The 13,779-nt window shown below is 39.5% G+C and overlaps 1 protein-coding gene across 2 annotated transcripts in view; it reads right to left on the bottom strand.

Annotated features, from left to right (window-relative positions):
• Positions 1-13,779, bottom strand: part of cntnap2a (contactin associated protein 2a) — a 379,160-nt gene that overhangs the window by 211,631 nt on the left and 153,750 nt on the right. For both annotated transcript variants that reach the window (XM_006794675.3, XM_087846090.1), the window contains exon 3: positions 9,104-9,297. In XM_006794675.3, the coding sequence (XP_006794738.3) occupies positions 9,104-9,297 (194 nt within the window). The remainder of the gene's footprint in view (positions 1-9,103; positions 9,298-13,779) is intronic.

Here is a 13,779-nt window from a genome sequence, read left to right as displayed (position 1 = left end):
TTTCTAGAGAAAGCCAAGAGAGGAACTGTGCTACTGTATGAGGAAGGCATACAATAAGAAGAATGTTGAGGTTGCTTCAGGACATGTATGAGGATAGCGTGACAGTGGTAAGGAGTGCAGCTGGAGTGACAGATGAGTCTAAGGTGGGGGTGGGATTACATCAGGGATCTGCTCTGAGCCCTTTCTTGTTTGTGATGGTGATGGGCAGGTTAACAGATGAGGTCAGGCAGGACACGCCATGGACTATGATGTTCACAGACGAGATTGTGATCTGTAGTGTGAATAAGGAGCAGGTGGAAGAGAGCCCGGAGAGGTGGAGGTATCCCCTGGAGAGAAGACGAATGAAAGTCAGCATAAGTAAGACAGAATACATGTGTGTGAATGAGAAGGAAGCAGGTGTAACAAGTCTAAATACTGGGGTCAACCATCCAAAGCAACAGACAGTGCACAAGAAACATGAAGAAGAGAGGTGCAGGCAGGGTGGAGCAGGTGGAGACAATTTGTGACAAAAGGATAGCAGCAAGAGTGAAAGGGAAAGTTTACAAGATTGTAGTGAGACCTGCTATGATGTATGGTCTGGAGTTACTGGCACTGACAGAATGACACGAAGTGAAGATGAAGGTCACAGAGATGAATCTCTAAAGATTTCCACTGGGAGTGACCTGCATGGACAAGATTAGACATGAGTATATCAGTGGGACAGCTCACATTGAGCACTTTGGAGGCAAAGTTAAAGAGGCAAGGCTGAGATGGTTTGGACATGTGCAGAGGAGAGACAGTGGACATACTGGACAAATGATTAAAGATAAAGCTTCTAGGCAAGAGGAAAAGAGGAACACTATAAAGAAGGTTCATCAGTGTAGTGAAGGAGAACATGAAGAGGTGTTGGTGTCGCTAGGGATAGGATTAGATGGAGGCAGATGATGAAAAAAAGGCAGAGAAAGAAGTTTTTATTTTGTTTTTTGTTGTTTAAAATTGCTGTTATTCCTGGAGTTTACATTTGTAAACCAAAAGAAACGGCAAAAATAGAGATATTAAGCAAAAGGCAGTTTTGTATTAATAGTAGTAGTAATGGTTAATTATAAGCACTTATAACCATAAGCATCAATTTAAGTAGACAAAAAGCTTTTAATGGGTGATTAAAAAGAGTACACCATTACTAGATAATACACCCATAAAGCACTGTATGCATCACTGTATGTGTGTATATGTGTGTATTATCGTGTAAAAGTTCTGAAAAATTGAAATATAAATATTTCAAATATATGAAATGTGAATATAAATAAATATAAAATATAAAAAAAAATAATTGTAAATCCATTTACAATTAAACAAATTGAGCACTTAGCTCAATACTCATGTGCTAGACCACTCACATCTTCAAGCTCATCTTTCCTTTTGAGCCAACCTATAAAAAATATAAAGCTGCATCTTTCACAGCTGCTGCACTTTTGCATCGGTAAAACATGTTCACAGGCAGACAATTTCTACAGGTCTCTCAAACACCAGCACAAGCACACATGTACGCGTAAATACTATGCTGCTTAAGCTGGTAATATTGTGCCAACTAAAGTCCAACAAAATAGTTTTGCCCTGTTGGGACAGTTTTTTTTTATTTGAATAATTCAGTAATTCATAAGCTCTTAGGTATTGTCTTCTACTTAGTCATTTGGTGCTTTAATTATTACAATCAGTCATCTGTGTCATTTGATTCCTTGGAAGTGCATAAGTGTGTTATTAAAAACACTGTTTTTCACACATCCAATACAGCATTTTCCAGGCCTTTAACAGTCATCCTTCTCAGTGAATTACACACTCACGGCAGTTATATTGGAAGTGGCACGCTTGCTTTAACTAAAATGTTCTTCTCTTAGTTTGGCAGTGAAAGAGTTAAGTCATCAGCGTGGAGTAATAGCAGGTGGTGATTGGTGGCAAAAGGTTCTTGAATAGAACCTTCATACATAAAAGCGCAGGACAGGCGGTTTGCTCTCTGGGGATCACTGTGTGAGCCTCATCCAGTGGTGTATGGGATTGAGCCGAATGTGATTGAATGGGCTGAAACAGGGCTTGATGGTAGTTCTCTGTGTGTGTGTGCGTGTGTGTGAGAGAGTTGGCTTAAGCGACCTGCCACCCCCAACCTATCTCTTTGATCAATAGCACTGATTGCTCCAATATCATCACCCCTTACACACAAACAGCCACATACTTCACAAAACAGGTCTAAACTTTTTCCCAGGCTTAATTATCAGCAGGGGTTAGTAGGAGTGCAAGTATGTCTGCATGTATGTGTGCATTCATTCATGTAGATTCTGCACCTCCTCAACTTCTAAATAAGCCAAGAGGCAGAGAATCCATGTGCTCAGTTTTTCCTTGTAACTGCATGGGTTATTGATGGTATATGCCCAGTTCAAAATTATTGGCTCTGCATTTGTTTACATAAGCAATATTTTGAATTCCACTGGCAATAAATTAAAAAGCAATATTCATGTCATAAATTTTGGCAAAACAGAGGGGGGAAAAAAGTTGGCTATAGTTACAAAAACGCCAAAGAGATGAATGTGTTTTGGAGTATTTGCAGAAATATTAGAGGCAATGAATCAGGGTTAATAGCAGGAGAAAAATACTTCAGAATAAATAATAACTGGCAAACAATTACGATGCCGCAGACAAAAACAACAGCTTAATTTACTTTCAACTGTAAACGATTCGTATACGTCACGGCAACCAGTAAAAGCCATGATAGGCAAAAAAAAGGATTACATTATCTACAGAGCTTAGTACCTGCAGCTGAAAAAAGGATAAGACATACTTTGTAATTTTATTACTGTCTTACAGTAGCAAATCACAATAAACAACTTAATAAATTGAGTACAATATCACAGTACGAAACAGCTCAAAAAGTTCTTGTTCTGCCTGTGTCCAAACTCTGATTCCCAGCCACCTGTACTTGACTTGGTTGTGCCAAGGCCTGCGAAGCTGGACACACCAGCCTGCTATGTTGGGCCAGTTAAATAGTTTGATGTTAGTAAAAGTTGCAGGATTCAAGGGAGTTAAAGCTAGAGTAGGAGCATTTACACAGCATTCACTCACCCATCCAAATCGTGGAATCAAGGTGTTCTAATCACTTTCAGGGTCACATGTGTGTAAAATCAAACATGTAGGCATGCAGGCAAAATCAAACATGTAGGCATGCAGGCAGCTTCTACAAACATTTGTGAAAGAACAGGTCACTCTCAGGAGCTCAGTGGATTCCACCATGGTACCCTGATAAGATGCCAGCGTGCAGCAAGTCCAGTCATGAAATTTACTTGTTACTAAATATTCCACTGTCAACTGTTGGTGGTAATATAACAAAGTAGAAGCAATTGGGAATGGTAAATGGCCTGTATTTGTATAGCGCTTTAATTAGTCCCTATGGACCCCAAAGCGCTTTACACTACATTCAGTCATCCACCCATTCACACACTGGTGATGGCATGCTACATTGTAGCCACAGCTGCCCTGGGGCGCACTGACAAAGGGGGGCTGCCGGACACTGGCGCCACCGGGCCCTCTGACCACCACCAATAGGCAACGGGTGAAGTGTCTTGCCCAAGGACACAACCACTGAGACTGTCGGAGCCGGGGCTCGAACCGGCAACCTTCCGACAACAAGACGAACTGCCAACTCTTGAGCAACGATTGGCCAATGATAGCAACTAAGGGGCGACGCTACGTAAAATCTCACTGCAGGGTCAGTGGATGGTGAGGGTTTCCATGGATGAGTACCTGCTTCCAAGCCTTACATTAATAAACTCAATGTAAAGCATTGAATGCAGAATTGTGAAGCACCACACCACGGGGCTCCAGAGGAGTGAAGACGTGTTCTCTAAAGTGATGAATCGCGCTTCTCTGTGTGCCAATCCGATGGACGAGTCTGGGTTTGCTGGTTCAAAGACTTTCCAAACTTTGTGGGAACAGTTTTGGATGGCGCTGTCCTGTTCAAACATGACCAACATTACCAGTGCTTAAAGCAAGATCCATAAATAAATGAGAGTTTGGTGTGGAAGAACTTGACTGGCCTGCACAGAGTCCTCACCACAACCCGAACATCTTCAGGATGAATTAGAACAGAGTCTTCGAGCCAGGCCTTCTCATCCAACATCAGTGCCTGACCTCACAAATGCACATCTGGAAGAATGGTCAAAAATTCCCATACATGATCTGAAACCCTGTAGAAACCTGTCTTCTCAGAAGAGTTGTAGTTGTTATAGTTGCTGTTGACGGTTGGCCGGCATCATATTAAACCCTTCGGATTAAGAATGAGAAGTCATTTAAGTTTTTATGTGAAGGCAGATGAGCAAATACTTACAGCAATAGAGTGTATTTATTTGGCCTTTGATTAATCATTATTAATTACGTTTACCACAACTGCATTGCCTTTTTCTTATTTTCTTCCTTCCTTTTTTCACTCCCAGAAGGAGAACTCCTCTTTATTGTTTCATTGAGTATTTAATTCTGTTTCCTCATTCATTGTCTCTCATTGTTTAGACAGAGTCATTCATGCCATTTCCAAATTAATGAGTGAAGTCAGGTGGAGTACTTTAGAGAGGTCATGCCTCGCATACTGTTAATGCAAACGTTGCACATCGCCACTACAGTAGTGTAATGTTTGTCAGGGTGCAGGGGCTCCCCCACTGGCCTGGTCACCTGCCTTGTCTGTTGGCAAACCACACCTCTACACGGGCGCAGACTCACAGAGTAAAAACTAGGGTTTTTTAGCACAACCAAGATTAACTAACAAAATTCATTGGATCTCCTTTTAGCCACTTTTTGTTTGATTGAAAAGGTTGTTTGTTATGTTGTCCCATCATCAGAGATAGAAGAAAGATTGGAAGCCCAGGCTTTATTTCAGGAGGAAGGGTGCACACTCAGTGAAAAAGTACTCGGTTCTGAATTAGGTCTGTCAGGAAGAATCTGTGTGAGTCATGGCTTATACAGTAGATGGTTGACTTCATGATGAGACTCTACAGTGTTTCAGTGTGTGCAAGGAATTGGTACCAAACTCAACAAGATAAGTTGGTGAGAGTGCATTTACTGAACTCTAGATACCTGTAAGACCAGAAGTAGGGAAGAAAATGTACGTCTTCATGTACAGCAATAAAACTTTTGAATATCTAATAATTAAATAGGAGAAAATGAGGAAATGACATCGGTAATGAATGTTTCTATATATGAACAAAAAATAATTTTGCATACATGACTGTATTTACATATGTAATTAAAAAATCTTTTAAAGAAAATAAATAAAATAAAATTGTCTGAAAACTAACACTCTTAATGGAAATTGTTATCATCTAAACCAGTTATGGCTTTAAATAGTCACAGATGAATAGTTCTTACTCCCACCTGATGCTGGGTCAGGTCCTGCGTTACGGCACTGCAATGCACTGAGTACATTTTTAGTGCATGTGTGTGTGTGTGTGTAATGAAATCAAGTAGATTTTAATTAAAATGCCCTCACTATCTTATATAGATGTCAGGAGAGTATTGCTCTCACTGGCATATTTTATTGTGTCTTTATGTCATATAATCATTCCAAAACTGAAGAAAACATCTTTCGTCTAAAAATAATGAACACTTGTATGTCTGCGGTTTGAGTTTACATGTTCAGCCATTCAAAAGGACAGAATTGTAACCGTGCAAGTTAACAGTGGTTCAAACATGAATGCCGCAGCACACTGCACACATTTTAAACATAGTAGTTGAATTTGATATTTAAAGTCCGGTTCTTTGACAGAGTTGTGGTGTTTAAATTGGTGATAAAAAATGTGTTTGCAGAACAGAAATCTCACTATGAAATTTTGTCATCTGTGTATTACAGTTTTTCTGAATTGATTTGGCATTATTCTCACAGCAGAAAAGTCATTCTCACCACTCTTGTTCACAAAACATTTAAGCCATTTTTCATTACACAGATTTACTTCAACTCTGTGATGAATGAATAAAAACCTTTCACCACACTTTAAAAGCATCATAATCTTACTGACTTTGGAAGGAGTTTTGCAAAAATGACATGTGAAAAATTTTGTTTGAAACTTTACAAAATTCCAGAAATGCAGAAAAGCACAATTATATTTGTAAAACTTTACTGTATGTATCAGGAAACAGACACAGGAAGTATATACAATCTGAGAACATAGTACCGACTGCTGTATACTCCAACAAAGTCACGCTACATACATTCAGCAACTATTAGTAAGGCTGTTCTACTGCCAGACAACTTTGAGCTGATAGGAAGGTAACAGTAATGCAAACTCATTTAATCACTCCCTTTAATATCATTTAATCTCGAATAAAAAATAAAAAAAATCCTTCAAGGCATTCCTGATGGTTTTGTGTATTTTGTTAAAGAAAAACAAAACAAAAAAAAAAACGACTCTGCAGTGTTTTCAAAAACAAAAACAAAAGATCTGATCATTTCAAATGCCTCAAACATTATTTAAAGTTAACATGTAAAAGCTGCTGTGATAAAGCTTATTATTTAAGGCACTATATTGCACAGCAGCAGTAATGCACAGTAGCAGTAATTTACATGACAAGCTTTTACAGATTCACTGGGGAAAAGACAAAGCAAGCAAAGCAAATACATATCCTTTCCAACTCTACTATTAAGATTAACATAAAAAGTCTCCTCCCCTGCATTTCAAGGTTTTAGATTTATGCTGTCTAGTTTGGTGTATCAGCATTATTCACGACAGGCCTGTCCTTTCGTCTCCCATCTGTTATCACCTGTAGCCTTTCACAAAGCAGCAACAGTGAACAGTGAAGGCCATTAACCTATTAGCTGATCACAAACTGTCAGGTGCCCCACTCAAGTCCTTGCTAACAATTCATTGATGGAAATGTGTTGGTTTGGCACAAGAGACATAGAAAATAAAGCCAGAGAAAAATAAACCACATCCATACTGTTAGGGAACCATTGAATGCAAACGGCTCATTTTGGAAAGATGTTCTTATATCATATCTTTCCTCTAAGACCCAGTAAATCTTCAATTAGATGAGCCACAGTCGTATTACATTTGGTTTAAACTGAGGGAATAAAATTTCCTTGTGCTTTGAAGTGATACTTAAGATTTTTCATCCTAAACAAGGTTTTCTGCTTTTCCTATGCGCGTAGGTAAAGAAGAGGATTTTGCACTTAAGTAAGGAACATTGAAGCTTGCTGTATGTATAATTTTATTTTTTAATTATGGAGTGTTTATTGAACCTTCTGACAAATTAAATTAAATACAAATGAATGTGTATATATGAGTTTTAATCTGGCATCCTTGAGCATTCAAAGGAGCTTGCAAAGAAAAGCGTCTGGACTTCTTTAAGTTACTTGAAGACGTTTCACCTCTCATCCGAGAGGCTTCTTCAGTTCTAAGGTCAAATGGTGGAGAGTCCCAGATATAAACCTGGTGGGAGTGTCCCCCCACAGAGGGACAAAAGGACCCCCTGATGATCCTCTAATCGCCTGAGCCAAGGTGTGGAACTGGGTGTGGGTCCCAATCAGCCAGAGTTTCGGGTGAGTTCATTGTGAAACCTGGCCCCACCTTATCATGCGAATTCCTGAGGTCAGATGGCCCAGGGTGTGAGTGGGCGTTAAGGCGTCTGGGAAGGGATCTCAAAACTGGATTATAGATGACAGAGAGTTGGTGTCGTAAACCACCGCCTCTGTTCAAAGATGGTCGCTCACAGTGGCTCTGGCTGATTGGGACCCACACCCAGTTCCACACCTTGGCTCAGGCGATTAGAGGATCATCAGGGGGTCCTTTTGTCCCTCTGTGGGGGGACACTCCCACCAGGTTTATATCTGGGACTCTCCACCATTTGACCTTAGAACTGAAGAAGCTTCTCGGATGAGAGGTGAAACGTCTTCAAGTAACTTAAAGAAGTCCAGACGCTTTTCTTTGCAAGCTCCTTTGACTACGATGACCTGGATGACTGAGAACCTTCACAGACATCCTTGAGCATTGTATTGCTCACAGTAGCACTGCATGTATCTGACTGTATGAGGCTAGTCACACTGACGATACAGAGGTCTTTAAAACTCAACAATATCAAATATGATACACTTGGCATTTTTAGTGAAAGCTAAGTTAGGAACAGAGCTTGACAGCTGATTTAAATTAAAAAGCTTGTAAAAGCATCAGTGTAAATCTTTGTAAGTTCATTTTAGATAAACCAAATTTATCCAATTTAGAATAGAGAGAATGTCAAAATCAGCATTTGTTCTGATAGTTTAGTAACCAAGTTGACATATGTATATGTCAAATTGCATTACAGCTAACTCCAGCCTCAAAAATCTACCTAAACATTTGCCAGCATTGTTCTGTATTTCTAAATGCTCTTAAATGTATTTGCAGGGCTTTCCTTTAAATTGAATATAATTAATATAATTGAATTGAATTAATATAAAATTAATTCTTAAGGAATCTGAAGGAGTGTGAATTTTGGTGTAAATGACCAAAATTTCAGTTCCATTATTTATCAGCAGTAAGTTTAGTTTCAGAAAATCTGTTTTTTCAGAGATTTTAGTAATCAGCCCTATTCAAGTGCACAGCTAAATATTATCTGTATAAGGATGAAAACAACATAATTAAAAACAATACTAGCAAAAAAGACAATAAAATAGTCTCTAAGACAGAGTCCTGGGGTCCTCCACAATAAAGAAAAATATTTATAAACATAACTGCCCTTTTTTTAGTTTCTAGTTTGATGGTGTTACTGAAATTCCAACCCAATTTGGCAATATACAATCAAGACTTGAGAACAGACTTAGCAATATTTGGATTAATGAAATGCCATCATTTGTTTCAAGAGCAAGTCATTTACTCTACTTTAAATAGCTGTCCCAGTGTGTGATGGTGTAGAAAAGAACCGAATTAAACTGTTAGAACTCTCACATATTTGAAATTAAGGTAAATTAAGGTGATTAGGAAGTAATCCAAAACAGATGGGATGCTTTAGAAGCAAGTGTGGGCCAGAGGATGTGAACATTTTAATAGTCTTATAGTTTGCACCTGTGCATTTGACACACACGCATACAAACAGCCACACAAATTAATGGTCCACTCACCCAAATGTTGCCATCTTGATGATAAGGTTTCCAGTTCCTTCCTGTGTCACTGTAGAGAAGGCGATACTGCGTCGTCCAATCAGAGCTGCTGTAGCGACCCTGTGTTGCTATGGCGCTCACCTGCTTTCTTGAACCGAGGTCCACCTGTAGCCACTGGTAATGGTCACTGTCTAGAGGTGACCATCCACCGGCTCCTGCAAAGTCAGTAATTATTCATAATGAGTAGGACATCAAAGGTCAGTTTTCCTCAAATAGTTTATATAATTTTAGCAGTATGATAAAAAAAAAAAAAAGTATTATTATAACAAAAGTGAGGTACAACTGTATCTTATTGACAAAGACTTCTGTTAGAGCAGAATCCAAGACAGGTAAAGAAACTCACCGTACTCCAATAATGACATTTTGCAAAAAGCATTAATCGTTACAAGGTTAGTCGATCCTATTATTAATGGTCAGTGTCCACCAGAGTGTAGCCCAGAAATTTGCTCCTGGCAAGCACCAGTGTAGAAGTAATAATTTATTAAAGGCTTTGCATACAGGGAGAGAGCCTTCTGACAATAAAGATGTTTCACAAGAATGAGGAGGATACGCTCCCTGTTATGATTATTAGAATTATATGTTCTCCAATATAGAAGATGCCTCAGCTTCAAGAGGAAGGTCATTAGTATTTATGAGGTTTCAAGAAGGATTCGTTTTTAATGCCAGTAGCTGAGACATAAAGACACTTTTGAAATGCTCGAGCATCACTTTCATCCATTTCATTCTTGAAATCATCACTTTTCAACAACAAAATACAATTAAATTGGAAGAACACTATCTTTTCATCCCAAAATACAACAACAGCCTGTACAAACAGAATGAGACTATAAGCCTATAAGTCAAATTGCAAGTGCTGTCATGTAACCCATTTTGTCTTGACACCTACATATGGTTATGTCTCCGTTCATTTTCAGCTAAGCTTTTGTTTGATATGTGCATCCTTGAGTGCAGATTAAAGTGGAATTACCCCCCTGGTGGAGCATGGATTTTGATTTTCACTGCACACAGTTGAGTTAGAATAAATACAAAGTAATTTTTTCGGTTATTTTCAAAGTGGGCATTGGGCCTGAGGGAAATTACTTGCTCAAAAGTACAGAGTAATTGTTTGACCTCTTCTTCACTGTTTTGAATAGATTAGAAGACCATCAAATATGCTTGGAAAGCCATCGTAACTTAAAAGGGTTAAAGGTTATGATCTCCGGGGCTAGATGCACTATTGTGGAAAAATCTTCTACCAAAAGTGATGTATTGCTTTAATGAGTATCTGAAAATGAGTATCTCTGAGAACAACGAGGGAGAGTGTTTCAGTGCCACTTTCCTATGACTATAGTGAAGACTGATGGAGTAGATGGCTGTGTTTTGTTTCCTAATCCCCTCAGTGGCAGTCGACGTCCTTGCGATAGCCTAAAAACTCATTGCTCTGTCTTCATTGCCAGCTAAACTCTCATGTGTCCCCTAAAACTTGTCCCCTCTTCTCCCCTCCAGTTGTCTACCCGGGAAAGGCCAAACTCCCCTGGACCTTGCAGGTTAAATGAGCCTCAGGGTAAATGGTCCAGAAACAAAAGAGCAAGGCAACTGCAAGATGCAAGGGAACAAAAAATGATGACACTGACCTAATTTTCATTTGCCGTTATAATAAAAGCGAGAGATAAGAAGAAAAAAATATGGCATAAATGTCAACATTACAGTGTGTCTTTCCTACTATTAGAACTGTAAAATACCAAAAAGAAAGCACAAAGGGGTGCATAAAACAGATGTATGGAGAAGTAGATACTTTTTCCCTGGACTTGTCCACAAGACAGCTCACAAAGCTTGCTTGTGGATAGTCTCTGAACTGGCTATGTCAGTTCTTTCATTCTTCTAGACTCACTTGTCTAAAGGACACACATGCAGATAAGATAGTGTTGGAGAGTGACAGATGTTGTTTTGGGTTTTTTTTTTCAAAGTGAAAACTGAAATGTGTGGACAAAGTGAGGGCAGGGGAAAAGGGTAAGACCACAAAGGCACAGGAGAGTGGGAGAAGAGCGCTAAGTGAAGTGGAGGAAGAATGAGAGATGATAGTCATATGATAAAATAGAGGGTGAGGCAGTTTGCAATGTACCCTACTGACAAAAATCCTATATCTTATCCAATTACAGAGCCATTACACTCCGGCCCCGGACCTGACAGATAACCAAGCCCATATCAGTGGAAACGTCAATACCTCAAAAACCCGTTGCAGCAAAGCCATTCCCGTGGGGGGATAAAACACTATCAAAAAAGAGAAGGGTAGGGGGGAGAAAGGAAGGGTGAGAAATTGGGTTTGGGAGGGGCAGAGCGGTGGTGATAAGTAAACAGACAGCAGAAAATAAAGATTAAGAACGCAAGCTGAGCGGACAATGACCAAGGCAGTGTGATACTTTGAACAAGATAGGAGGATGGGGTGTCGGAAAGAGTGACGAGAAGGTGTGCGCCGTGGGCTGGTGACAAGAGAATGGAGAGGGTAGAAAAATGGAAACAAGGAAGATGGATGAGACGAGGAGTAAAGCGAGTAATAAGAGAGGCTTTTATGGCTCTGATGGAAGCCAGAGATGAGATGTGTGAGGATGGACTGGAAAAAAAGGTAAAATGCAGTTATGTTAAAGAAGGAGATAGACAGGACCAAAAGCAAAAATAACAAAGGAGAGGAAAGTTTGGTAAAAAAACAAAACAAAAACAAAAACAAAAACAAAAAAACCCCCCACGATTTTATTTCTCTTTCTCCATTCTTTAGAATATTGCCAGTAATCTTTTCAGATTCTCCTTTTGCCTGAGTGCACAGTTTCTACTGGTAGCCGATGAATAACACAAAGCAAGAAGTTAGCAACTTTTCACACATTGTTCTAGGCGAATTAATTGGTCATTGCTGGGTACTGAGAATTGCAGGGTCTGAATTTTAAATCTCTAATTTTAAGTGTCAGGGTGTTGTGAGCTACATGTAATTAAACCAGTAGCTTATTTAAATTTTTCGACAGCTTCCAGGTAGTTCCACTTCATTCATATTTGTTTAGTGATTCAAGTCGTTTTGGGGCATTATGTTATTTTCATTGAGTGATTGGTTGATTTTACAAAATCACTTGAAGCTAGACTTCTCTTTATGTTAGTTTCAGTGTACCTTTAACTCTTCTTCAAGTTTGAAGTAGTTTCAGTTGCTTTCACAGTAGCATTGGTTGTTGTCAACTAGGGCTGCCACGATTAGTCGACTAGTCACGATTACGTCGACTATTGAAATCGTCGACGACTAATTTAATAGTCGACGCGTCGTTTGAAGCTTTGTAAGATCCCAAAAGACGCAGGAATAAGTAGTAGGATTTAAGAGTGTAATAACGGACTGAAACAGAAGATGGCAGCACTGCATGTACAAGGATGCCAGCTGCCGTTAAACCCCGAAGAAGAAGACTGTGTCCCAGAATTCATAGCGCAGCCCAGCGCGGCCGTGCTCAGTTTCCAACAATGGCGGCCGCTAGTTGGTTTTAATGTTACTGGGTCACAAAATCAACGTTTAACATATTTTCAGGCGAGAATGTAGCTGTGTAAACTTCAAATATCTGCTCAGTTTATCAAGACGCCACATATTTTCAAAAGCGCTCCAATGTTTTCGGAGACGTCTGTTACCCTCTAGCTCGATAGCTAGCCGGGGTTCAAGGCTCACTAGAGCCCGTGAGAACACCGGACTCCCGGCAAATCGTTTTCAAACTCACCGCCGTCTTTCACTACTCAGGTTAAACATGATACATGAGTCACTTAGACAACTTAAAAATGTTATTGTTTGACTTTTTTCCGGTATTTTATTTGTTCCTGAGTAAATCGGTTTGGCTGAGATTAAAGTTATAGTTTTTACACAACTGAATAAACGTCAAGCAGACAACTGATTATCAGAAGTGTGAGATGCTCGAGAATATACTCCGGTGTCCCGTTATATTTTAGATAGCAAGGTGTTTATTAAACTTCACCGAAACAATCTGCTAATTTCATTCAAATTTAATAAACTATCATCTTGTCTTTATTTTTAGTTAGCACATACCTTAAACACTTTAAGCTGTAAGCTAATGATAGTTACAGTGGGGCAAAAAAGTATTTAGTCAGCCACCGATTGTGCAAGTTCCCCCACTTAAAATGATGACAGAGGTCAGTAATTTGCACCAGAGGTACACTTCAACTGTGAGAGACAGAATGTGAAAAAAAAATCCATGAATTCACATGGTAGGATTTGTAAAGAATTTATTCGTAAATCAGGGTGGAAAATAAGTATTTGGTCACCTCAAACAAGGAAAATCCCTGGCTCTCACAGACCTGTAACGTCTTCTGTAAGAAGCTTTTCTGTCCCCCACTCGTTACCTGTATGAATGGCACCTGTTTGACCTCATCATCTGTATAAAAGACACCTGTCCACAGCCTCAACCAGTCAGACTCCAAACTCCGCCATGGCCAAGACCAAAGAGCTTTCGAAGGACACCAGGAAAAGAATTGTAGACCTGCACCAGACTGGGAAGAGTGAATCTACAATAGGCAAGCAGCTTGGTGTGAAAAAATCAACTGTGGGAGCAATCATCAGAAAATGGAAGACATACAAGACCACTGATAATCTCCCTCGATCTGGGGCTCCACGCAAGATCTCA

This window comes from Neolamprologus brichardi, chromosome 9 (genome assembly GCF_056152115.1).
Source record: "Neolamprologus brichardi isolate AB-2024 chromosome 9, ASM5615211v1, whole genome shotgun sequence".
NCBI lineage: Eukaryota > Metazoa > Chordata > Actinopteri > Cichliformes > Cichlidae > Neolamprologus > Neolamprologus brichardi.
Note: the sequence above shows the minus strand (reverse complement) of the source record. Positions and strands in the feature narration are given on the sequence as shown.